Source organism: Gymnodraco acuticeps, unplaced genomic scaffold, assembly GCF_902827175.1.
Source record: "Gymnodraco acuticeps unplaced genomic scaffold, fGymAcu1.1, whole genome shotgun sequence".
NCBI classification, from domain to species: Eukaryota; Metazoa; Chordata; class Actinopteri; order Perciformes; family Bathydraconidae; genus Gymnodraco; species Gymnodraco acuticeps.
This window is the reverse complement of record NW_022990270.1, coordinates 3,389,144-3,415,138: the sequence shown is the minus strand read 5'-3', so window position 1 is coordinate 3,415,138 and position 25,995 is coordinate 3,389,144. Positions and strand designations below refer to the sequence as shown.

The window sequence follows — 25,995 nt, the reverse complement described above, 5'->3', positions numbered from 1 at the left end:
TTGTCTTTGCACTATTACTTGTGAAGCGACCTTGGGTCCCCTGAAAGGCGCTATAGAAATCGAAGCTATTATTATTATTATTATTACTGTGAGCCTGATTGAGCATAATACGTCACCTTTAAAGGTTTTTCATAGAACCAGCGCCTCCATAAGGACCGCCATTATAAAAAGATATGCACTTGTGGTAAACACTAATGGTCCTAAAGCGCACTGTGTAATAGCATCCCGCAAATGCTATGTACTGTGTTCTCAATCATTGGGCAAGTCGGGAGTAATTGCTGTTTTAATGGTTATCAATTAATAATTTAATGATGTGATTTTTTTACCAGGGCACAACTTTCAACCAAGCAGACCAAACCCATTTGAATAGATACAAGTGAAAGAAGCTCATTTGCATTGCCTCATACTGATGATGCGGTAACTGCACGCAGACAAGAAACCGTGTATCATGTCATTCTAATCAGAGCAGTAATTTGATCGTTCTCTTGTGAACAGCTGTTTTCTGTTTGCAACACGTTAGGTCGTGATTATGCTGCCATTTATCACCCATGGATCAATAGCACAGTAATTACACCTCTGCAGTCTTGCTTATTGAAAGAGCTTGCCCTCTCGTTGTTTGCATTCAAAATGGCAATATGAAACCAACCGCCTATGCTTACCTAATGTCCCATGTCTCTATAGATATGATGGTTAACTCAGGTGATGTTATCTATCAAAGGCATTGTTTAATTTGTGCTGCATAGATTTAATCGACATACACTATATGTTTGCCTTTCAACCGTCATCTGAGAGCCTCCTGGTTTTTTTTCTACTTCTACTTTATAAGGTATTCAGAGTTCAAAGCCATTCTCCCTGAGGCAAATGTTGACTGTGTCTCCATTTCTGCATAAATTGTTTAGCAGCACAGAATTGTGTCATCAGGTGGTGATAGCAGATAAGTGGCCTAACTAAGTGTGTATATTTTCCAGCTGCTCCTACCTAACTCTCCACATTTCTGTCATTTTCTCCCTGCAGACAGCGGAGATTTGGATACACAGGTTTAAAGTCATTGTTTATCGTCAACCACATGAACCCCTTGTGATTTATAGCATGTGCATGTCTTTGTGTACATGATTTTAAATCTGTCTTTTGTGGTGTGTGGATTAAGTGTGTATTTTGAAGCGGATTTGAAATAATACCTGGCTGTATCCGTAAGAGTGTGTGTTGTTTTCTGTAGATACATAGAAATTATATCCGGAAGTATGAAAGAGAATGTATCCTGTGCCTTTGAGTCATCCTGTTGTTGTTGTTGTTGTTGTTGTTTTGCGCTGGTTATCCGTGTTATCCCTTTTGCTGACGATGATTTGTGTTGCAAACTGAACATTTTTGGTCAGTGAAGAGCGAGTGTTACACAATACTCAAACCCTGCCTGAAGCACTGAGAGCGGCAACACTCTCAGTCTTCAGTCCACAAATTACATTGATGTGGAATAATTTGGTCTTCTGCCTGTAGTGCTTCCCTCCCTCCTCCCTGTGCTGTACTCCTCCTCCCCTATAATTTTGTTATCCTGAAATGACCTCCCAATCTACTGTATTTCCCAAAGTACCCAAAGTCACAATGCTTTTCTTTTGTTTTAATATAGCTCCTGCTCGCTTTGTGTTGAGCTGTTTGCACTCACCTTGTATTGCTTGTTTTACATCGTGTGTTTCTTCTTTCTGCAGCCTCGAAGTCTTTTGGACCCCAAACTGCTCGGCTTGCAGTCTGGAGGGTGAGTTGTGGCTCACTTCCCAATCTAATCTGTTTATAAGTACATTCCTCTTTGCTACTGTGCTGTTTTGTACCCCCATGCTGAGGCATATGAAGCACAAATGTTGCAGACATGCTGATTCTCTGGCATGCAGTCCCTGTTAAGATGCCACACTCCCAATGTTGTGACCAACCACAGCGAGAAGATGAATGTTCAAGATGTTTGATGCCTTCACAACATCTGTAAAGAAACGCAACCTCTTGGCTTCACACACCTAATTAATGACTCGGAAATGCATTCAAACGATCATTGTAAAGACAGATGTTGTCGTAAAGAAAACACAGCTAACAATCATATTTAACCTCCATTACCCCAGCTAATGCTAAGACTTTGTAGCCTTTTGCAGCCTGCTTAGTGTAAAGAGGCAGCGGGAAGCACGGGCCCTCGGGAGGGGCGAGGGGCGGCACAGCTCGTCACGTCATGTATCTTTAGGGTCACTCCACTGATGTCGCTGAGAGCACTGACAGGAAAGCTTGAGGAGTTTTATCTTTGTGGAGGCATTGGGGCCTTGATGTCATGTTGAGGTCATTAGAGAGGCTTTGAGTGACAGTTGAGGTGATGCCACTGAGAGCCTCACGGGAAAGCAGCGAGGGAGCACAGTCGTGCACAAGAGAGTTGAAGGATGGAGAGAGTGAGACGAAACCTAGAGATTAAAAAAGTGTTGCGCCGACTGAGGAGAAGTCATCTTCAAGTGTCTACTTGTGAGGAATGGAGAAAATAATTCCAACTTCAGTATTTAAAAATGTAATAACAATGCATTTCTATGATATATGTATTAACGGTATTAATGCAGCAATATAATCGTTTAGATCAAATAAAAGAGACAGGGTCTACAGATCCAGCAGATAATAAGTAATACCAGTGCTAGAATGTAACAGAGTAAAATCACTCAATCAATATACTTTTGTGAAAATCTGAGGTACTTGAGTATTTTCACATTATGCTACTTCAACATGTTACTCCACTACATTTTGTGCGATAACATTGTGTTTTTTTTTTTAAAACTGCAATTATGTTTGCTTTAGATACTAGCTACTTTGCAGATTTAGATTAATAAATCAAACCATAAATCAACTAATAAACTATAATAGAATAATGAATGAAAATTAGCTACAACTTTACTAGCTGCTACACAAAGTAAATTGTCCTTCCTACATAACGAGTACTTGTACTTTTGGTACTTTAAGTAGATTTGGATGCAAATACTTTTACTTGAGTACCATTGTTATTGCAGAACTTGTCCTGGTATTAGAGTACTTTTACACACTAGTAATGCTACTTTAACTTATAAGTAAAAGATCTGAGTACTTCTCTAACCTCTGGGGATCACATGGAGCTCTCCTGTTGGTGGTTGCCCCATGTGAAATGCAGAGTACGGGGTGGGACAGGTTAGGTAGGAGGCATGATCCATGGCATCGCTGGCTGTGTAAATCAAAGCCCCCCTTTCTCCATTATAATGTCTCCCCCAGCACGGCATTATTATGATATTAATACACTTTAAATCTGTCTGCTTCTCCAGGTCTGGCAGTATTCTTTATGGTATTGACAGCATGCCAGATTTACGCCGCAAGAGGATAGTGCCTCTTGTCCGAGACCTGGTGAGTCATCCGCCTGAACAAGGTTATGTGTGATTTATGTCAAATCTATCTGAGTGACCCCACATTGTGCCACGCTGGTGGAATCATGCTCTGTGTGAGTATGGACCCCTGCAGAAGACAATACTAACTTTACTAGGAACTCAATATAATGTTTGTTTCTTATTGTTATATGATATCCTTGGACCCGCCTAGTAGTTATTGTACCCTTGTTTATTTTAAGCTGTATTCTCTAACACAACAATGGTAATCAAACGTAATCTGGATATGTTTTTGTTGTACTTGTTTGTTACACACGCATACAATTGGGAGGAATACAAATGCTCTTTTCCCATATGTAGACCTGCTATAGTTAAACAAATTAAATAGCTTTTTAAAAAAAGCCCATAAACCTTTATTGTGATAAAAACATGCAAGGAAAAAGTTTGATTGGTGATAAAAGCAACCACTTAAAGCTCTTTTGTTGAGTGTAGAGCGCTGCTTTGTGGGAGTTTTTAATGTAACCATAACTTTATGGCTTGATGAATTGTCCTAGCAAGGGTGTTTAAGATATTGCATCACAGTGATGCTCCCTCATTTGTTTTTATTGCAACATAATGTGTTGTAACATTTCCCACAGAGACGCATGTTGCAGAGCGGTCCACTCTAGCACTGTGCCACATGGTTAGCCTTTCTGAGAGACAACATGCTGCCGTGCCAATACTATTCATGTGTGTTTATAACTGTTGGTCCATTATGTGCTGCACAGTGTCCGTCTGTCTTGTGTATGTTGGTTTTTCATCTTCATGTATTCTAGTCAAAATATTGGAAAACAATAATCAGAGCTCTTAAATTCAGTTTATTTTTAAAACAACCTGTTTGATACTCTTACAATATATTTTTCTTGTGAAATATAATGATGCAGCTTGATGTCATACACGTAGATGCTGATGAATGTTTATTACAGTGAACAACATGAGTTGATGCTGTATTTGTCCATATCTCTCATGAAATTAATAACCAACAATGTCTTGGTAAGTATGGGTTGTCGTTTTAAATTTAATTATTTTTTGGATTTTGCGTGTATATATGCCATTCCTACACAGACCCATAACAGCTATGGGTGATATTTTTCAGTGAGTTGTCAGATTTCAGCCTCGTCGATGCTTGGGCATTTTTCTTCATTTACATTTTTTTGCTCGGCAGGTGTTGAAAAAAATTGCATTTAACTTGAAATGATGACAACTCCACCCAAAAATATATCCGAGAGACTTCATTGACTTCTGATTTAACTGTGTGGGGCTTTTAAATCATGTAAAAGTGACACTGAGCAAGCCTTTTACACGTGGGATGAAGTCAGTATTCAGCAAACTAATTGGTCCCCTTTCATGCCTCTCCTTTGTCAATGACCCCCGTTTGCTGTGTGATTGCTTCCGGGCAGCAGCAGCGTTTAATTGGAAAGGACAGCAGGGTCCCCCCGCACCATGGCGGGATGCAAAAACATAAACAAAAAACAGAGTGTTGAAAATGGATTCACAATGCATTTGATGCTATATTGTAGTCGAATGGATATCATCTGGACACAGGGTCATATTGTATTGCCCGTAGCAACCTCAGCAGTGCTGGTGCATGTTGATAAACTTACATCAACGCTCACGGTTCATGTAGAGGTCACGTTCCCTACATACTCCATGGCTGCCATGGATCTTTACCATAGCTGGGCTGTACACTCAAGAGGGTCGTGGTAAAGACTGATCCAATATTGTCAGCTGTCCATGTCTGCATTCCTCTGTTAAATATCGTAACTTTCTCCAGTATGGGATAACTGTTTAACAATCTCTGGTCACTCAAACTCAGTTGATATAGAAACAGCTCATTTACATATGTGTATATGTGTGTGTGTCTGTTACTTGTTTGTGTGGGTGTGTTCTGTTTAATGTTTAAGTATATTTGTGAGTGTGTGTGTGTGTGTGTGGGAGAGTCTGTGTTGTGCAGTACAGCTGGCTTCACCCATACGTCAGTGTGTGCGTCTTGTGTTTCTCTGTTTGTGTCAAACTAATGTGCAGAGCAGACAGCAGAAAATATGATCAAAGCTTCATCCAACAGAGAACTGAATATAAATGCCAAGCATGACTGCAGTTTAGTAACTTCCAGAGCATGAGTGGATAAAACAAATCATGCAACGGCTGTATAATTTCTCTTGATGAATAGTTGAATCTTTCTAGAGCGCTGCGGCCTAACCAGCAGTCCTGCATGGCAGTAGAGGCACTTATGTGCTCAGTTTGGATAATAAATACAATTCTTCTGCTGTTTGTGCATTCACCATTCATCCACCCACTTCTTGTCTAATTCAATTTCTTCCTTTCTTTCATTCTCTATTCACGGCCTCTTTGGAAATCACAGGCTTTGGTAAGCTGACTCTGTTTTCACTTGTTCACAAGCTAAGGAAACAAGAGCTAAACATGAATGCTTTGTCTGAAGAAACATTTTGTATCTATTCATGTACTTTTGTTAGCTAATTTCCTAATGATTTTATGTTTGTACCTCAAATCTTTGCAAGGCTTAATATCAATTCACTAGCTACATGCTGCTGTGTGTAAATCCATTCAGATACTGTACAAAACTGCAGATATGTAAAATGTATTCCTGGATGTATCCTTCTTCATGATCTCTCTCCTCCTCTTCTTCTCGCAGACCCTCACTGCTCGAAAGGCAGGCATCTCGTTCGCTCTGGTGAACCGCTCCACCCTGAATGATGTAGACCTGGTGAGTACTAACATGCTGCATGGAAAGTCCTTGTCTGTTCATTGTGGCGGCTTATGGGTAATGGGATACACTTCTCATTATATTTTAGGGGGGTGGTATTTTGAGAGGAGAGTGCAGCAACAAACATTTATAGCGGTGCTTGTGCAGCCATTGTTCTTTAGGGCCTGGGATCACAGCACATGATTCCAAAATGAGATGGATTGCATTAGTTACTGGCATTTTCTCTTTGGTTGTTTATACAGCATGCCATCATCTGTCTGCCTGACTCAGTCTATAAAACAAGCCACAGTTTATTAAAATGGTCTTTGCGGCCAGCTGCTCTCTCCTTCCGCTGTGCTCCTCCTGTTCGATTATTCGGAGGAGTTCAGATATTCGGAGATAGCCCCATTATTCCATTCAGACCATGCCCTCATAACCACTGAGCATGGAGGAAGCGAAAGCTACGGAAGAAGGCAGATGGAGTGAGACACCTCGAAAGCGCTCTCCACATTAATTGATTTCAATTCTTCCCTCCCTCAGGGAAGTGGCATTATAGGCTGCAAACAGCAGGAGAAAGCAGTTTCACAGCAAGACAAACAAGCAGACCATTTCATATCTAATGGTGTGCAACAAGGGGCTGCATAAACCTAGGAGATTACCGACTTACTGTGTGCATCATACACACATATTTCATCTTTTCAAACATGAGACATCAATTTGGGCACACTGATTTGTGTAGATGTCCGTATCACTTGACTCGGTCCTAGTGGTCCACATGCTCCGTTGCCCTACAGTGACAGGGTCTTGATTGCTTACTAATAGCTATGGGTCTTATGAAAGGGGCTTTAGGGATGAACGACTCATGCCCCAGATGAGAGGGAGAAATGACGTGATGGATGCACTATGTTAATTGGTGTAGGAAAGGGAAATGATTATTCGGCAAAAATAGAGATTGCATCACAGTGGTAAGTAAGGACTTGAGGCTGAGATGTCCAATAATCTAAATCGGAGCTAGCAAAGAAAGAGAATAATAATAATCGGTGGCCGAGGGGGAGCCCGGTTCCGAGCAAAGCTGCAGATGTGGTGGTCTTGCTAAGTAGGACGAGCAGATGTCAGAGTTGTATCTGCTGCATTAAGTCCACAAGAGTGCTTTCCTGTGAGGGCTGCGAGAGTAGTCAGTAAACTGCCATATGCTGTTCAAGAGTGTGTAGGAGTTGGGGGATGAGAGGAGAAAGGAAGGGTGATAAATGGAGGGAAATAAGAGGAGAATGAAAGAAGTTCTGAGCTCCTCATCATGACCCTCTGGCCCTGATTTGTCACTGATCAGCCAGCCATGTTGAACAATCCGCCCCCCAGTCCCGCGAGAGATGTTTAACCTATTTAGAGAGCTTCTGTCGTCCATCCTATTTTCTTCTCATCTCTGTCTCCTCTGACAGCGTAATACATTTGAATATGATTAACATATCTTACTGTGACATATATATAAGTCTCTCTTTCTCCTCATGCGTCATGTATCCCATGTTTCTGCTTTTTAGAGCAGAAAGAAACATTATGTGCGCGCCAGCTAACGGACCGTGTGTCCGCTCGATGTTCTGAGCTGCATGCGATCCAAGCACCAGAGCCTTTTAACAGTCACTGTCAACAAGAACTGGGGTTGCGGTTACCTGCTGAGACAAAGGCATTGACTCAGTTATACCAAGGGAGCCGCAATCTGACATGGGTCAATGAGTATCAGGAAATAAGATATGATGCGTTGTTTGAAGACGGTTCATACGTCATCAGGCGGCAACATTATACGACATTGATTTCAAAATGCCTGCCTCTGATATCCACCACAGTCATTTTGTCACGATCACAGGTACAGATCAGAACCCAATAGCACGACTCAGATACAACCAGTGTATCAGGGACAGGGAGGGTCAAAACCAGTAAATCCGTCAGACAGGCAACCAAAACCAGACAGGGAGCAGGCAGGAACTCGAGATCCGTAAATAGGCAGGCAGGGATCAAAAACCGGGCAGGACAAACATCTAGGCTAGAATACAACACTCACTGGAGAGCTTGGCGGAAACGACAAGACAATCTGGCAAAGGACAAGTGATAGTGAGGTGGTGTGATGAGGGAATGAGTAACAGGTGAGGGGAAGGGGAGACCAGGTGAGGGAAGTGAGCTGATTACAAGGGCTTGGAGGAAGGTGGGATCTGAAATGACAGGAGAGTTTAGTTGAGCCACCAAACAAACAATAATAGAAGTGTCTAACTTGTGACAGAACCCCCCCCTCTATGGACGGCTACTGACGTCCCACGTGGTTGATCGGGATGAGCCTGGTGAAAGTCAGTAATGAGAGATGGGTCAAAGATACTGCGAGCAGGCACCCATGAACGCTCTTCAGGGCCATAACCCTCCCAGTGTACCAGGTACTGCAACCCTCTACCACGTCGCCGGGACTTGATGAGGCGACGGACAGTGTAAACAGTCTCCCCGTCGATAGTCCGGGGTGGTGGTGGGGGTCTAGAGGGGGGCTGAAGAGGGCTCACATTAATTGGTTTGATCTTGGACACATGGAAGGTAGGATGAATCCTCATAGAAGGGGGCAGACGCAGGCGTACAGCTGCAGGATTGATGACCCTAGCTATGGGAAATGGGCCTACAAAAAGGGGAGACAACTTCTTTGACTCAACTCTGAGAGGGAGATCCCGTGTGGAGAGCCAGACACGTTGCCCTGGGGAGTACTGTGGAGCTGGCTTGCGACGGCGATTGGCGGTCCGTTGATAACGGCCGGTAGAGCGCAGGAGCGCGGAGTGGGCCTTTAACCACATGCGTCGACATCGGCTTACAAACGCCTGTGCAGATGGGACGCTGGCCTCACGTTCCTGTGCCGGGAAAAGGGGTGGCTGGTATCCGCGGGAGCATTGGAATGGAGAAAGACCAGTAGCAGAACTAGGAAGGGTGTTGTGGGCATACTCAACCCATAGAAGCTGCCTCGACCAGGAGGAGGGAGTGGAGGAGGCTAGACAGCGTAAGGCAGTCTCCATCTCCTGGTTCATTCGCTCTGCTTGACCATTGGACTGGGGATGAAATCCGGACGAGAGACTGACACTGGCTCCCAGCAGCCTGCAAAACTCGGACCAAAAACGAGAAGTAAATTGTGGTCCCCGATCAGAGACAACGTCACTGGGGAGACCATGCAGCCTGAACACATGTTGTAGCATGATTTCAGCCGTTTCCTTGGCAGTAGGTAATTTGGTTAATGGAATAAGCAGAGCAGACTTGGAAAACCGGTCTATGACTGTGAGTATGACTGTTACTGTCTGAGGGTGGTAGTCCAGTGACAAAATCCAAGGAGATGTGGGACCAGGGACGATGAGGGATAGGCAAGGGATGAAGAAGACCGGAGGGAGCTTGGCGTGAAGTCTTATTTTGGGAGCAGACTAGGCAAGCAGCAATGAATTCCTTGGTATCCTTCTCCATGGAAGACCACCAAAATCGCTGTCGAATCAGGGCTAGGGACCGTCTCACTCCTGAGTGACAAGCCAGGCGAGAGTTATGACCCTACTGGAGAACCTGGGTACGGAGAGTGTCAGGAACAAACAGACGGTTAACAGGACAGGCACTTGGGGCTGGGTGTTCAGCATGAGAGCGCTTGACCTTATCCTCTACCTCTCAGGTCACCAGACCAATGACACATGTAGAAGCGATGATATTCTCAGTATGAGATGGAGAGCTCTCTGGCTGGAACTGGCGAGACAGGGCGTCAGGTTTGATGTTCTTAGAACCAGGTCTGTATGAAAGAGAAAAATCAAAGCGTGTGAAAAACAGAGCCCACCTGGCTTGACGAGAGTTCAGCCGCTTAGCTTAACGGATGTACTCCAAATTGTTGTGGTCAGTCCAGACCACAAAAGGCTGCTCTGCTCCCTCCAACCAGTGTCTCCATTCTTCCAGGGCAAGTTTAACTGCCAACAGTTCTCGATTTCCAATGTCATAATTCCTTTCCGCTGGGGACAGCTTTCGAGAGAAGAAGGCACACGGGTGAATTTTCTGATCCTCGGCCGACCGTTGAGAAAGAAGTGCCCCAACTCCAGTGTCCGATGCATCTACCTCTACAGCAAACTGCCGAGTAGAATCTGGAAAAATCAAAATAGGAGCAGAGGTGAAGCGTGACTTTAACTCACCAAAAGCCCCTTCGGCCACCGAGGACCACCGGAAGGGATTGTTCTGAGAGGTGAGAGCTGTGAGAGGAGCGGCCACCAAACTGTAGTTTCGGATAAACCTCCGGTAGAAGTTGGCAAAACCCAGAAAGCGTTGGAGCTCCTTGCGTGTTGAAGGGCGTGGCCAGTCAGTCACCGCCTTGGTCTTTTCAGGATCCATCTTGATGTTTCCGGTGGAGACCACAAATCCCAGGAACGGGACTTCTGTGGTGTGGAACACACACTTCTCGGCCCTGACAAAGAGGTGGTTCTCCAAGAGCCTCTGGAGGACTAGGCGAACATGGACCACATGCTCCTGTTTTGACTTGGAAAAAATCAAAATGTCATCCAGGTATACAAAAACACAGATATTGAGAAGATCCCGCAGAACATCATTCACCAACCCCTGGAAGACTGCAGGTGCATTGGTGAGTCCAAAAGGCATGACTAAATACTCATAATGTCCACTAGGAGTGTTAAATCCCGTCTTCCACTCGTCCCCCTCCCTGATTCTCACCAAATGGTACGCGTTACGTAGGTCCAGCTTGGTAAAAATAGTAGCGCCTTGTAACAGTTCAAATGCAGAGGAAACAAGTGGAAGGGGGTACCTGTTATTGACAGTGATGTTATTGAGTCCTCTGTAGTCAATGCATGGGCGCAGAGTCTTATCCTTCTTACCCACGAAGAAAAAACCTGCACCAGCAGGAGATGATGAAGGCCGGATAAGCCCTGCATCCAAAGAGTCATTGATATACTTCTCCATTGACTTAGTTTCAGGAGCCGATAAAGAAAAAAGTCGACCTCTAGGAGGAGAAGTACCAGGTAACAGGTCAATAGGACAGTCATTAGCACGATGAGGCGGGAGTGAGGTGGCCCGAACCTTGTTAAAGGCCTCTTTAAGGTCCCAGTAATCCTTGGGAACACCGGAAAGGTCTTGACACTCAGAGATAATCGGCTGACTGGAATCAATTGAGGATCTAGATCTTAAGCAGACAGCATGACAATGAGCACTCCACTCTCTAATAGTCCCTGAAGCCCAATCTATATGAGGATTATGCCTCCTTAACCAAGGAAACCCCAAAATGACAGGCTGATGTGGTGCATGGATAAGGTGAAAAGAGAGTGTTTCGCTGTGATTACCTGACATGCTCATTTGAACTGGAGTTGAACGGTGTGTCACTCTGCAGAGAAGACGACCATCTAGAGCTGTAGCATTGATAGGCTTCTCCAAAACCTCCTGACCAAGTCCCATCTGAAAGGCCAGTGTTATATCCAAAAGACTGGCATCAGCACCAGAGTCAATAAGAACAGCCACAGTGTGCATTTTCCCCAAGCAGCTCAGCTGAGCATGGGTTAGGGGTTGAGAGGGCATTTCTAAATTCATAATTCGGCTCACCAACGCCCTCTGGATGACTAGTGAGCCCTGCCTTTTACAGGACAAGAGAAGGCAAGATGACCCTCCTGGCCGCAGTAAAGACAGCAGTTGTCCCGCAGGCGGCGCTGTCGTTCTGCCTCGGAGAGCCGCATTGGTTCAGAAGAGTTAGAAAATCCTCCTCTCACCTGTTCAGTAGCATGCGCTAACGGGGGAGGCGGAGCCTGAGGGGCGACAGAGAAAACCCTCTCTTTCCTCCGCTCCCGCAGATGGCCGTCAATGCGGATGGAGAGAGCCACCAGCTCATCTAAATCAGCAGGAAGGTCCCGAGCTGCCAGTTCGTCTTTAAGGCGATCTGACAGACCGTTGTAGAAGGCATCGAGAAGTGAAGAAGCATTCCAGTTACTCTCGGCGGCTATGGTACGAAACTCGATGGAGTAATCGGACACAGATCTCCCTCCTTGCGCCAGGTTAAACAGTCCCCGAGCGACCTCTCTTCCGGGTGTAGCGTGATCAAAGACTTTACGCAGTTCATCGGAGAATAAGCTTACAGATGAGCAGGCAGAGGATTGTCTCTCCCATTCGGCGGTACCCCAGTCTTTAGCTTTGCCCGTGAGAAGAGAGACAATATACGCCACCAGGGATCTTTCTGTTGGGAAGGCGGAAGGCTGAAGCTCGAAGGTGAGGGAACATTGGACCAGGAATGGTCTGCACGAACCTGGGGCTCCAGAGTAGCGTTCCGGAGGAGGCAGGCGTGCATCCGATGCCGGAGGACTCTGGATTCGAACAGCGGAAGCTGGAGTTAGTTCCGGACTTTGGACCGTAGCAGGAAGGTTCTGAAGATGATCACGGAGATTCACAAAGGTCCGTTCGTGACGAGCGGCCATCTCCTGCATTGCTTCCGCCATGAAGGTACGCTGCTGCTCGTGGCGTTGTAACACGATATCGTGCGTAGGCGGTTCTGTCGCTGAGTCGGCTGGGTTCATGTTGGCCAGATTGTACTGTCACGATCACAGGTACAGATCAGAACCCAATAGCACGACTCAGATACAACCAGTGTATAGCAATGTTCAGTTTATTCAGGTCAGGGACAGGCAGGGTCAAAACCAGTAAATCCGTCAGACAGGCAACCAAAACCAGACAGGGAGCAGGCAGGAACTCGAGATCCGTAAATAGGCAGGCAGGGATCAAAAACCGGGCAGGACAAAAATCTAGGCTAGAATACAACACTCACTGGAGAGCTTGGCGGAAACGACAAGACAATCTGGCAAAGGACAAGTGATAGTGAGGTGGTATAAATACTGTGGAGTGATGAGGGAATGAGTAACAGGTGAGGGGAAGGGCTGGGGAGACCAGGTGAGGGAAGTGAGCTGATTACAAGGGCTTGGAGGAAGGCGGGATCTGAAATGACAGGAGAGTTTAGTTGAGCCACCAAACAAACAATAATAGAAGTGTCTAACTTGTGACACATTTTGAACGGTCGTTTGAATCTTATCAGACAGAAAAATAATAGATTGCGTTTAAAATGATGGCCGTCACTGATGTTTTCTTCAGTATAGATTTATTTGCAGCCTATTTTCGAGATAAATAAGTTATCGTTTGTTCTAGAGAATCGTAAGAAATGTCCATCCTAGTTTTGTCCAAGGGGATGTCTTTACATGTCTTGTTTTTATTTCCAAATTCAAAAGACATTGATTTGATATACAGTCATATATGTAATGTACATTTTAATTGAATTTGAACCAGAGAAAAGCAGGACATTTCCATTTTTTAGAGGCAGCTTTTTTTCAAATGTCTGCATGAAAAATGACTCACAATTAATCCATTATGAAAATAGTTGGCAATTATTTTTCTGCCAATGGACGGATCAGTTGAAAAATGGTTGCAGCTCTAGTGGAAAGTGATTCATAATTCTTCCATTTAAAACCAATCATTCATAAAATAGTTTATACCGTGAATTACTTATCAGATTTGTTTTTCTTAAATGTTAAATTCTGTCTTATATCATATACTAATTCCAGAAATCTCAATATGTGAGGCTGAAAGCAGCATTTTATTTTTCATGAAAAACTACTAACATGATGAATCGATTATCAATATAGTTGGTGATTACTTTCCTGTTCATCATCTAATAAATGAGTTTTCGATTAATTGTATCAGTTCTGTTTAAAGTACTTTCAGAAATCCAAATCAACCCCACCGTCTTGTGGTTTGCGAAAACCACCATGGATTCCTTGTTAGGGCTGAAAAGGTAGTTAAAGTAAAATATTGGAGGTGTTGACGGATGGAGCAGGACGGTGAGGATGGCACGGCCAATGAAGCTGTTGACAAGGACAATAGGTGGTGAAATTGGAAAGGAGGGGTGAAAGGAGGAGGAGAGATTAGATTCCTCTCCGTCATGTTGCTCTCAAGCAGACGCTGCGCCTGTCAATCAATTCTTGCAGTGTCTTGCACAAAATCACCAGGGTTACCTCACGGTGTAACACATGAGACTCACACACGCAGCACTCTTCCCACATCTGCTGCACAGTGTGACGTCCAGCTTCAGAGACTGAAATGAGAAGCCGGAGAGAGGGGGGAAATTTAAAGAGACAGAAACAGATGAATAGTGAACTACTACTGTATACAAAAACACCACGGTGGAACCGTTTTACGTAGTACATGCTTAGTACCATTTTAACTTTTAGTTGGCGGGTCAGAAAGAGGCTAAAAGATAGATATTTATTATTTACCTGCCAAGTCAGCCCTCTGATAAAAACACATGATAGAGAGGTCTCTGAGATTTCCCACGCTCCACAGAAATTCTGGCTCACTCATCTCCTTCAGGCTGTGTCCTAGTTCACTGTGGCAAAGAGCAAGCTTCCGGGTGCATCCCTGACCTAGCTTGTGTGCAAGTTGTGGATACATCTCAGACATCTGTTTCATCTCATCGTCCTTAGATTAAAAGGAAAATCTTGCTGTCTCTGTGTTTCATTAAAGCTTCCTAGGGTTCAGTGGCCTCTCTGTTCCATCGTTTCACAGTGTTAGAGGGCCTTCTTGTCCTGTCATCTGGTGCCATTTCATCATGTGCAAGTGTACGTGTGTGGGCATTTGTGTCTGTAAGTGTGCTCGAGTGAGCAGTGAAGCAGTCTTTGTGGTGAAGTGCAGGGCTGCTGTTCAGGTGTTAAAGCACAACACACATGGGGCCGACAGCAGAGGGAGGGGGGGGGAGTGGAGTGCAGAAGAAGTGGAGAGCAAGTACCTCTTGAAGATTTATTCAACCGCCATACATCTCCTTCTCTTCCTCTGTCACTTTCTCCCTCGCTTGCACGCTCCCTCTCAATCTGGATAATGCTCACTTTTAAAAACCTTATTTACAGCATCCATTGATTCTGCCTTCGAGAATTGGCAAGTCCCGGGCCGTTTTCCAGTCCTTGTGGATGGCAGGGCTGCTGCACTAAAGCATTCAATTCGAAGAGGCTTCTGTTACACAGCATACAATCAGTCTAGACAGGCCTCTAGAAGACTTTCTTATTTTGTCTCTAGGCGCTTTAGTCAGTAAACCACTCAATGTGAACAAAGCCAGTGGCCAGTTAATCTAAGCTTAATGAGATGTCTGACTGATTCACTCTCATTCAACTGACCTCTCCATTTGATGATAAGGTAATCAGAAAGGATCAACAAAGCCTCATACATGTTTTTTCTTCGAATAGTACAATCTGTTAGATCCCTTTCTCTAAGAAGAGAAGTTGAAAAAAGCTGGAGTTGTGATGAATAGCTGCAGGCCGATTCATAAAAGATGAGATATAAGATTACTATGGTGCAGAAGTTTATTGTAAATGTAATCTTACTCACACTGCAAATCAATTTTGAAATGAACTTTGTTTGATGACATTAGTCATGCTTTCCCTCAGCAGGTGCTGAAATATTCCTCTGTTATTCTACTGATCTCACCATGTATTGAACATTTATGAAAAGCAATCTTGGTACAAAGTAGCTTTTTTATTAACTTTTCAAGTTGTTAAGACTGTTATTTTCTCAAGCTTATAGTGCCATGAGTCAGCCTAGCTCCTCTGCTTCTCACTTCATTGTCTGTCATTGTCTCCATACCTCATTATTTCTTTCAATTTCTCAATGCCTTTTCTTTTTTCTCAGAAACAACATGTCTTCAAGAAGACTCTCCAGGCCTTGATCTACCCAATTTCATCCACAACACCCCATAACTTTGAGGTGTGGACGGCGACGGCACCGACCTACTGCCATGAGTGCGAGGGGCTGCTGTGGGGCATCGCCCGGCAGGGCATGCGCTGCTCAGAGTGTGGCGTCAAATGCCACGATAAGTGCCAGGACCTGCTTAATGCAGATTGTTTACAAAGTAAGGAAGTGCATTCATCCCATATTGCTTTGATGTACAGTTCACACAGGATTGAAACACAAAGGCATGTATTCACAATCATGCCTTTGTGAGGACAGTGCTCTGTGTCTTTGTGAGAGAGAGAAAGTGTGATTTCTGTCTAACTGCATTGTATAGAAAATGCATTCACAAAAGCGGAAGTCTTTCTCGTTTTTACATGTCAATCGTATTTATGCATGACATTCAGAGCATTACTAATGCAGCTATTTACTATATTCAACATTCTGGAGTAATGACTACCAGAGCAGAGAATAAAGTTCACTGTGTTTTGTAATCTGAGTTTCAATGTGCTTGTGTAGCAGCCCCGGCTGTGCCTGCATGCTATCACATGTGTGGCTAGCTGTGGCCGCTGCATTGTCCTGTGCTTACTGTGGTTACTGCTGATAATGTTGTCCAGAGCCACATAGTTGTCACAGAAGCTAGCGTCCACCCTCTGGCTCATTCTCAGGTTAAAACATTTAGCTCTGTGAATTGTGAACTGTTTGCTGTTGTTTGCTAATTTAGCTGCTAGCGCTAATAGCTACTAGCATTGACGTCGGCATGTGGAGAGATCTGTGCAAAGACAATCCCTCCATCATAGATATGCTATGAACTCCATATAGTAAATCTTTCATTTAATTGAATATGTATGATCTTACAGTCTGATGTTAAGATTTTCTGTTTTGAAACTGTTGGCTTATAATCGTTAAAAAATGTTTTGAATCTGTTCAACCTAAAAACATGGTTTGTCTGGGACTCTGTTAGGTGTCCGCAATGCACATCATCTCCCACAAATGTTCTATACATACCAACACTACATTGAAATGCCTGCAGGACACGTCAATGCTGTTACGGGGATTTGTGTTATACATTTTACATATCCCCTTGCACATATTGCTACACGGTGCATTTACACCGCTCACCGCACTCATCACTGCCTCTAATCAGTTTTTTCAATCAGGCTCACCCTGTTGTTACGGCGTAGTCAAACAGGAACAATGTGACATGCCTGCTTTAGGGTGATCCTCACGGCAATCCTCACACACTATAAGTGGATTAGCTACACCCAGGCCGTTTTTTACAACAGTTTTATTCCAGCAGAACAATGTTTTGCAGTTCAAGCTGTGATTCATCTTTATCAAATTTCAATCTGCTCTCATGAACACACTCTGGAATGATAATACTGTTATCAGATACAGAGAATGAACCGTCACGTCTTTTGTCTAACATAGGCTACACACATTCACATAATTAAGTACACTCATATACACCAGCCTTTATTTCCCTTCCTCCACACGCACTCAGAGTCATAGTGGCAACAATTGATGGATAACACAGTATTGTACACTCTTGTTTAAGAGACAGAGAGTTAGGAGTTATTTAAAATATGGTGTCCACAAAAACGTGGTGAATACATATGATAGATACTTTGCCACTTTGATGGATCACCAGTTTTCTTACCTAATTCCTGGGTATTAAATATGCAGAATACTGAGCTCTTTGACTTCTTGTTTCAGGGGCGGTGGAGAAGAGCTCCAAGCACGGGGCGGAGGACAAGACCCAGAATATCATCATGGCTATGAAGGAGCGCATGAAGATCCGCGAGAAAAACACTCCTGAAGTGTTCGAGGTGATCCAGGAGATGTTCCACGTCTCCAAAGAAGAACTCACCAGCCATCTGAAGACTGCCAAACAGGCGGTTCTGGATGGGACCTCCAAGTGGTCGGCCAAAATCACCATCACAGGTTAGCCTGGTGTCCGTATTTATATCAGAAAGTTAATTCTTCAAAACATTCATCAACATTTGGATTCATAATCTCACTATGACAGCATCTTTCATTTGTGATGAGGAGTTTTTATTAGCTCTCATTTGCACGTTAACCATCAATCATCTGAACGTTGATACATGCTTTATACATTTGGTGCTGCAGCAGGTGACCCTTGACCTTTGGTCCATGACCTATAACCTCTTTGTTCAGCCCTCCGGTGCCAAATCCACACAAATGCCATTACCAGTCAGGCTCATCTCAAATGACAAATATTGTTATTCTAATAAGTATCAGTTTGATATTAACCCCGTGATCTTGGCCGTTAACCTCTGACGCTGAACTGATCATCAATGCATATTGAATGAGAAATAGAAATAGGAATTGATCAGGGATTTTTGGGAGATGTAATTGGTTGGTAAGGATCTCAGGCAAGGCAAGGCAAGTTTATTTATATAGCACATTTCAGCACACGGCAATTCAAAGTGCTTTACAAAATAAATTACATTTAAGAAGAAATACAGCAGAAGCACATTATAAAATGGCATTTAAAAACAGGCATTTAAAAAGCAAAGATAATAAAATAAACACAACAGGTATAAAATACATGAATAAAAGCCATACTGCAGTGTAAATAGGAACAGCTCAATCAAAAGCAGCAGCAAAAAGTTTCTTTTATCATCAAGTAGAGATTTTGAAAAGAGGACACGTGTTCTTTTACTATCCATTTGACTCGTGTACCTAGACAATGACATATTTTTAGTTACATATCCATTTCAAACAGGAGCTCAGACTGGGACGTGCTGCTCCACTGAAAGCAACAGACGAGCTGAGCTGTGGGAAGGCTTGAAAGGTTACATTGCCTAATGTTAAACAAAGGCACATTGAACATAATTAGAGAAAGAAGCAATGTTTGATAGCAGTGAAACAGTGCTTGCTGTAACTGACAGAGATCTTCATGTCTTTCTTAGCTCAATAACAAACCGATTTGTTCATACTGCAGCTACACTTAGAGCTCTCTCAGAGGTGCCAATCAAAGTGTCGTGCCCCTGAGCGAGTTTGACAGTACAGCACTTTACAGCTTGTTCAGTTGGGAAATTATTTTTAGGGCAGTATTAGTTCCTTGGGTTACAAAATGGTTAGATGGATTTAAACCAGATTAATTAGTGTCTCTTTAAAGAGTCTTAGAGACGCCCTATAATGCTTTTGGGGGGTTTCCCTTTCCTTTAGTGTGTTATAAGTGTTGTGCATGTAGGTTAAAGTTACATTACATGTCACTTGTTAGACGCTTTGATCCAAAGCGACTTACATACATTCAATACTGTGGGCAATCCCCACAGGAACAACTTGGGGTGAAGGGTCTTGTCCAAGGACACAGCGGAATGTTGACTACAGCGGGATTCGAACCAGTCCCCCTGTGATTCGTAGATCAGCGCACTAACCAATTCCCCCAGAGGGAATTTATCTCCCAAACACTCCCCCCCCCCCCCCCCCCCCTGCCTGAAACACCTCCATTACTTCCTTAACACAGTGATATCAGTATGTAACACACGCCCTTCTATTGGCTAGCGCTCTAACACATTGTACGTGATAGGCAAAGGGGCGGGATACCTCTAAGTGGTTGACCAATCACAATGGAGACGGCCAGCTAACCAATCAGAGCAGACTGGGCTCTGGTTTCAGACAGAGGGTGAGAAAAATAAATAAAGAGCTTTTTGAACATTAAAGCATGGAGACATGTCACAGTAGAGACACTAAATACATATTAACTTAAACATTAGCATAATAGGGCCCCTTTAAATGTAAAGTGCATAGTGTGTTCCTTCTTAACTTTCATAACCACTGTCTGTTGAGTGTCCTTTTTGAGGGAAAAGGATCTAAATCCCATGACCTCATTTACTTTGAATTTACAACAGTATTTTCCACTCCCTGATTACATAACCTATATTGTTTATCCTCATTTCAGTACTCCATCAAACTATGAAGAATAATCATCCTTGAGTATTACAAGGCTTTCTTTCATGTTACTACTTCATTTACATACACATCGCTGGGTTTCATTCTATTTCAAGCCAACTGAAAGAAAGAAGGTCAGGAAGTTAGCTTTGTCACCTCGACCCCCCGACTTCAATCCAGCTCTGTGGTCGCTGTGCCAGGCCCAGCTCATTTATTGCTCACCTCGCATTTCTCACAGTGCCAATACACCGGAGAGAAATAGAATCGGAGAGAGAGGGAGCCAAATTGAAAGGAGGAAGGAAAGTGTGGGAATAGCAAGGAAGAGAAGAAGAAGAAGAAGAAGAGTGAGAGACATTGAAAAGACGCATGGTTGCCTCACTCGATTTCCCAGGGGTTTATTGAACGTCCCATTTTAAGATGTAGTTATTGAGTTGGTGTTTATTCGACATTCATTAGATAAATACCAACTGGCATTGACTCTGCAGCAGTCTCTCAGTGACCATCAGATATTCTCATACTGGCTAATGTGCATACTACAAGGTCTGCTAGTGAATATAAACCTTGACTTGCCAGTACTATATAGTCATACTATACAATCATTTGCTAATTAAACATGACCTACTAATCAGCAAATATTCTATTGTACCTCCAAATGCACTGATTGCAGCATTATTATACAAGCACGCAGTAAGAACAAGTTAATTACATCGCTGTGGAAGATTTTCCTTTGTTTATATTGCCTAAAAACAATTCTATTACTTTCTTCTAAAGCCTTGCTCAAACACACCCCTGTTACTCTGCACTTCTTGAATCAATACAACTTTGTAGTAAAAGGCAGTCTTGTAAACTTGGTTTGAATCCTTTAAAGATATTTACAACTTTTGCCAACCTTAACGGGATCAGTATTAGAATATGCTTCCAGCTGAGTTTAAAACATGCTTAGACGTTCACTCTTTTTCCCATGGTGCAAAACAATGGATTGTGAGCAAACACTCTTTCTATTTTAACATTGGAAAGACTCAAATCTAGCATTAATCTATCATCTCTACTCTTTTTGAGATTAATGTATTTTCTGCACGGCCCTGGTTGAATATACACATCATTATAATAACAGTAAAGGATTCAATACAGATATAGAATTAAAAACCCTTACCGTCTTCCTAGTTTACTCAGTTCAAGGCATTGGGGGACGCAAAATGTAGCCACACTTAAAGGCGTGGCAAAAGGCCATTCTTCATACAGAAGGGTGGGGGAGGGATAATTGTACTGTTTGCTTCTAGGAAATGCGGTTTTGCTAGTTGTGTTCTGGCAGACCCTCTGTTCGGACATTAGGTGTGATGCTGAGGGATGGTCTGACTGATTCCTTAAAGCAAAGTGACCCCTCTATTTATATCGCAGTCTCTGACCACTCTTTCACTACGGGAGACATTTGATGTTCATTTCTCCTGGAGCAAGGAGGCCATGGCTCTTCAGCGTCTATATCCTCCACACCAACTTCTGTCAGCATTGAGCTGAGGCATATATATGTACCCTGAATTATTTAGTCTGTCACTTATGCATATTTAATGCTCCAGTGTCCTTTTTCCTTTTATGGCGCGGTGAAATACAACTGTCTCTCTCCTCTCTGCACCTCCCTTTCTCAGTGTGTGTGTGTGGTGTGTGAGGTTCTCAGTCTTAGCACAGTAGACACATATTGTAGCTTTATGACTGGGATTGAGAGGCTGCTGTAAAACTTCAGCCACCAGGCCAATGCTTCCTGTTTATGACTTCCACAATAATATGTCCCTGGGAATAGAATGAATTAAATTAAAGATCAGTGCTGTTGTAATTAAGTTCAGGGAAAGAAACCTTCAATATAATAAATCCAGGGACATATCAAAACTTTAAGATGGTGAAATAATATGCTACTTGTGGTACTTACTATCCTTTATTGTTCTTCCAACCCTGTGTTTCTTCAGTAATGAGTGCACAGGGCTTACAGGCCAAGGATAAAACAGGCTCCAGCGACCCTTACGTCACCGTCCAGGTGGGCAAGACCAAACGCAGGACGAAGACCATCTTCGGAAACCTCAACCCAGTCTGGGATGAGAAGTTCTTCTTGTGAGTGCTTTCTATTGATTTGACCTCTGCCCGACAAGATAATCCCCACTAAGATTAAGAATCAGCAGTTCAGGGTCTTCTCAAGGCATTAGTAAATACGCAAGAGACAATTACTCTATTTTTATCACTGATTTTATGAAATGTTACGCACCAGATGCACTGCAGAGTTTTGGGGAAATTCAATCCCTGCTAAAGGCAGCTTAACAATGACATCCAACAATTTACACAACACAAAGCTTAACCTTGTTATTTTAAAATCAAAATAAATACTTTGTACGCTAATGCTTTAGTAGTATGTGGATTCATGTTGAGTATGACCTCTCCATTGTTATTACCAAGCATCTGACCTTTTATTTTAAGCACAGGCTTTTCTCCTTGGCTACATCCCCATCCAATTCACTGTTTACCACTCTGCCTCGCCTTTTGTTCGAATATTTGTTATTCTTCACACAGACTGCATAAACATTTACTTAACCCGTTAAGTAGTGTTGAAAATGCAGGAAATTGCAGCTTTTGTGAAACCTGTTCAAGTCTTGCAAAGCTGACCCCAATACAAAACTCTGAAAATAAGATCAAGGTAAAAAATAAACATATTTCCTCCTAACAGCTTCAAGGTTCAACCCTGACCTGTGTGCAAAATGGTATTTGAAAGTAGTTGGTATTTAGTTATACCTTGAGCATCAGGTTTTCATCAGGGTTTCATCAGGTTTCCAACAGTCCGGGGAGTTAGAGCAAAGGTTAATACAAATGACTAAAAATGTTTGTCATGCTGTCATTTATAGGCCGGATACTGTCGAGATAACCCCAAAAGGCACATCATTTCAAAATGTTTTTTTCCAGGCCTTGAAATGTTTTCGAAAAACATGAAATCCTGAAAGGTTTTGAAGGAGTCATGCACAACTAAGCACTCAAAGACGAAGGAAGACGTAAAATAAATATAATGTTAACCTATAATTCATTATTATATTTGTCATATCAAACGTGAATAGATTGCACACAATTTGAGCTGGATCACTTTAGCGAGAATTGAGAAAGCACACACGAGCCACGAATGCGCCGCTTCTCACACATCAAGCAGATTTTGACATAGTAGACGTCCTGCTGGGAGCTCGGGTAGCGCTGCTCACACTCTGCAATGCATACTTGTTTATTGATCAGACTGCTGCTGTTTGCAAAACAACTAGCATTTCTCACAGGGCAAAGACCCACCTGATCACCGACTGTCACCAAACAGACATACGTTTTGCATCCAAACCAAAGCACTAAAAGCAGATTCTTTACAGCAGTCATATTTAGGTTGTTCCCTGATTGCAGCTTCTGCATCACACGGTTATGGCAGAGACAAAACTCTTCATACGTGTAAAACAACATCTTGAAATGCATATTAAAGTTATTACACAAGCTTACATGAATACATAATAATTGGTTGTGAGAATTGGCCAAAATATGAACTGTCATTTGTATTATAACCCAAACATATAATTAGACTCAGGTCTAAACCGCTCTCCAAACCCACTAGGCGTCAAACCCAGCCAGCATTATGTATTCATCTTTTACTTTCCTCTTACCTGGGACCCTCTGTCCTGACTCCTGATATGATCCACAGGATTATGTTTACTTTAACCAATGAGATAGCAGCTAAGACATCTTTGTTTAATTCATGAAGACAGTGAGATTTCGAGCATCTGGAGGTTCCTGTCTGTATATTTAGATTTTTTGTTGTTTTCTTTTAAATGTGACACTGTTCCTGAAATTATTTTTAGAGTTCTGGTTTTTGCTTCTGAGATGTTATGCATATCCGATGTGTGTGTGTGTGTGTGTGTGTGTGTGTGTGTGTGTGTGTGTGTGTGTATATTTGTGTGTGGATGTCCTATGCCAGTTTCAAACGGGGCTCCACACCTGTAATGAGACTCCGTTGGGGGCTGTAATAAAACTCTTTCCCATTACTACAGGGATGTAGATTAATAGAGCGATGCATTACTGTATGCTTGGCAGAGAGTCCCAGACTGGTGGAGCGGCAGCAGCCAGCGCTTCCCCCTGAAAGGGATTAGTTAAAAAAACACTGCAGATACTCTTTCTCTGGCTATCGCACCCAAGATGTCATTAGAACAAAATGTAATCTGTCGGTTTTAATTCCAGAGCCGTACAGTCTGACCCTTATCTGAGGCTAAGTGCTTTGGCCACCTCCGTTCTATTTAGCATAGACATTATTGTGAAAAGTCTGTCAGCTGCAGCGCTGCAAAGAAGATCAAAGAGAGGGACGTAAAACCTTCACAAATAAACAATCCTTGCTGATTATAGTAGCATGCATTGGGAGATATATAGGGATGCAGAGTAAAGGTCATGCAACGTCTTGGAGTTATTCCTCCTTGCAGGCTTAGCGCCTTTCTCCACACTCATATACACTAATGTGCACACACAAATACACACACTCTCATTTGAATTCAGGCAAGCATTGTTCTCCATATGGTACTTGGAAAAGAGTCAGGAAGGTTTCTGAACTTGTACTTATGCTTGAATTGTGCATTTGGATGTCATTGTGCTCCACTGAATACCCCCAATCTGATGATGGTACTGAATGCACTGTTTCTGTTGTTGCTCATGTTGTTGTGATTGTTTTTACTTGACATTATCATCTCCCAAATTACAGTGAATGTCACAACGCCACTGACCGCATCAAGGTGCGAGTGTGGGACGAAGACGATGACATCAAATCTCGGGTGAAGCAGCATTTCAAGCGCGAGTCAGACGACTTCTTGGGCCAGACCATCATCGAGGTCCGCACGCTCAGCGGGGAGATGGATGTTTGGTACAATCTAGGTATGTAATCTGTAATGGCATATCTCCAGGTAAAATATTTACTTTGTGTGATATTATGAGCAGTATATTGATTTTTTTAATACAGTACAACATAGATATGAAACCTGAGTCTCTGGATTAATACCACAATAAACACAAACTTGTTTTCTCTGTTGAACAAAACCTCACCACAGATGTCTAATGTTTTCTGATTGCAAGAAGCCACACAAGAGCTTTGACTGAATGAACAACCGATTTAAGGCGTTTGCCCACTGAGGACCATTTTTGAGATTAATATTTGTAGGAACTATCGATTTTGTGATGAATACTTTGACACAGAACATGCATATTATATGACAGTAGGCAGCATCGTTTACATTTTTCCCGAAAAAGGTTGTTTTGTATGAGCTTTTTCACCTCAAATATAGGAATCAACCAATCGCATTGTGTGTTGCTGGCTTAGTTGTGCCTGAGTATTAGAAAATACAGAGGTGCAATAATCTTCACCGAGACAAGTTTATTCTACTTGAAGATTCACAAAGGAAACACATACACGTTCATTCTCACCTTTCACAATGAAAGAGCTAGACACAATATTTCCAGGTGAGTAATTCATATCCTGGTGTCATCATTACATGTCACTTGTTAGACGCTTTTATCCAAAGCGACTTACATACTCAATACTGTGGGCAATCCCCACAGGAGCAATTTGGGGTGAAGTGTCTCAGGGACACAACGACATGCTGACTGCAGTGGGGTTTGAACCTGACCCCCTGATCCGAACACCAACGCACAACCCACTGCATCACAACCCACTGTGTGAAGTCCTTTAGAGCAGAAAAACCCACGATTCAAAATAGAAAGGAAATACATTCACAATTTCTCACAGCACAGGGTGATGTCAATCTTAAAAGAATTCCCACATTTGAGATTCTAGTTTACTTTATTGCCAAATTATTTTATTTAAGTTAAAAACTATTACTTGATGTATCGACCAATTGCTGTAGCCCAAGTTGACTGTTTCTAATGTTGGTCTATTGGACACATTAAAACACTTGAATACCAAAAGAAAATGTTTTTCTATGATTATGAAGCATCTCATAAGGTTTACATATCATTAGCATTATATAATATATCCATTAAAACTGTCTTTTTATTTCTCTAAACACTCCCTCCCTGCACTAAACAGAACATGAAGATACATGTAGTTTGGCTACTGATGCAGTCTTTCCTTGTTTCCTCTCATACATCACTGGCCTCTCCATGTTGCATGAGCTTGAATGGCAGCATAATGGGAGCTTCCACTTGTGTAGGAGCATTATGAAGGAGGATGATGTC

At 42.8% G+C, this 25,995-nt stretch overlaps 1 protein-coding gene across 2 annotated transcripts in view; it reads left to right on the top strand.

Moving 5' to 3' along the window:
* Positions 1–1,016: 1,016 nt before the first annotated feature.
* LOC117549190 (protein unc-13 homolog C-like) overlaps positions 1,017–25,995 on the top strand; it is a 100,467-nt gene continuing 75,488 nt past the window's right edge. The window contains exons 1-9 of one of the 2 annotated variants that reach the window (XM_034220849.1): positions 1,017–1,037; positions 1,701–1,747; positions 3,306–3,384; positions 5,764–5,769; positions 6,055–6,126; positions 15,799–16,018; positions 17,554–17,781; positions 21,717–21,858; positions 24,509–24,678. In XM_034220849.1, the coding sequence (XP_034076740.1) occupies positions 3,337–3,384; positions 5,764–5,769; positions 6,055–6,126; positions 15,799–16,018; positions 17,554–17,781; positions 21,717–21,858; positions 24,509–24,678 (886 nt within the window). In that variant the 5' untranslated portion in view covers positions 1,017–1,037; positions 1,701–1,747; positions 3,306–3,336. Of the gene's footprint in view, positions 1,038–1,700; positions 1,748–3,305; positions 3,385–3,405; positions 5,770–6,054; positions 6,127–15,798; positions 16,019–17,553; positions 17,782–21,716; positions 21,859–24,508; positions 24,679–25,995 lie in introns of those variants that run through there. The other variant, XM_034220850.1, reaches the window with a different exon arrangement.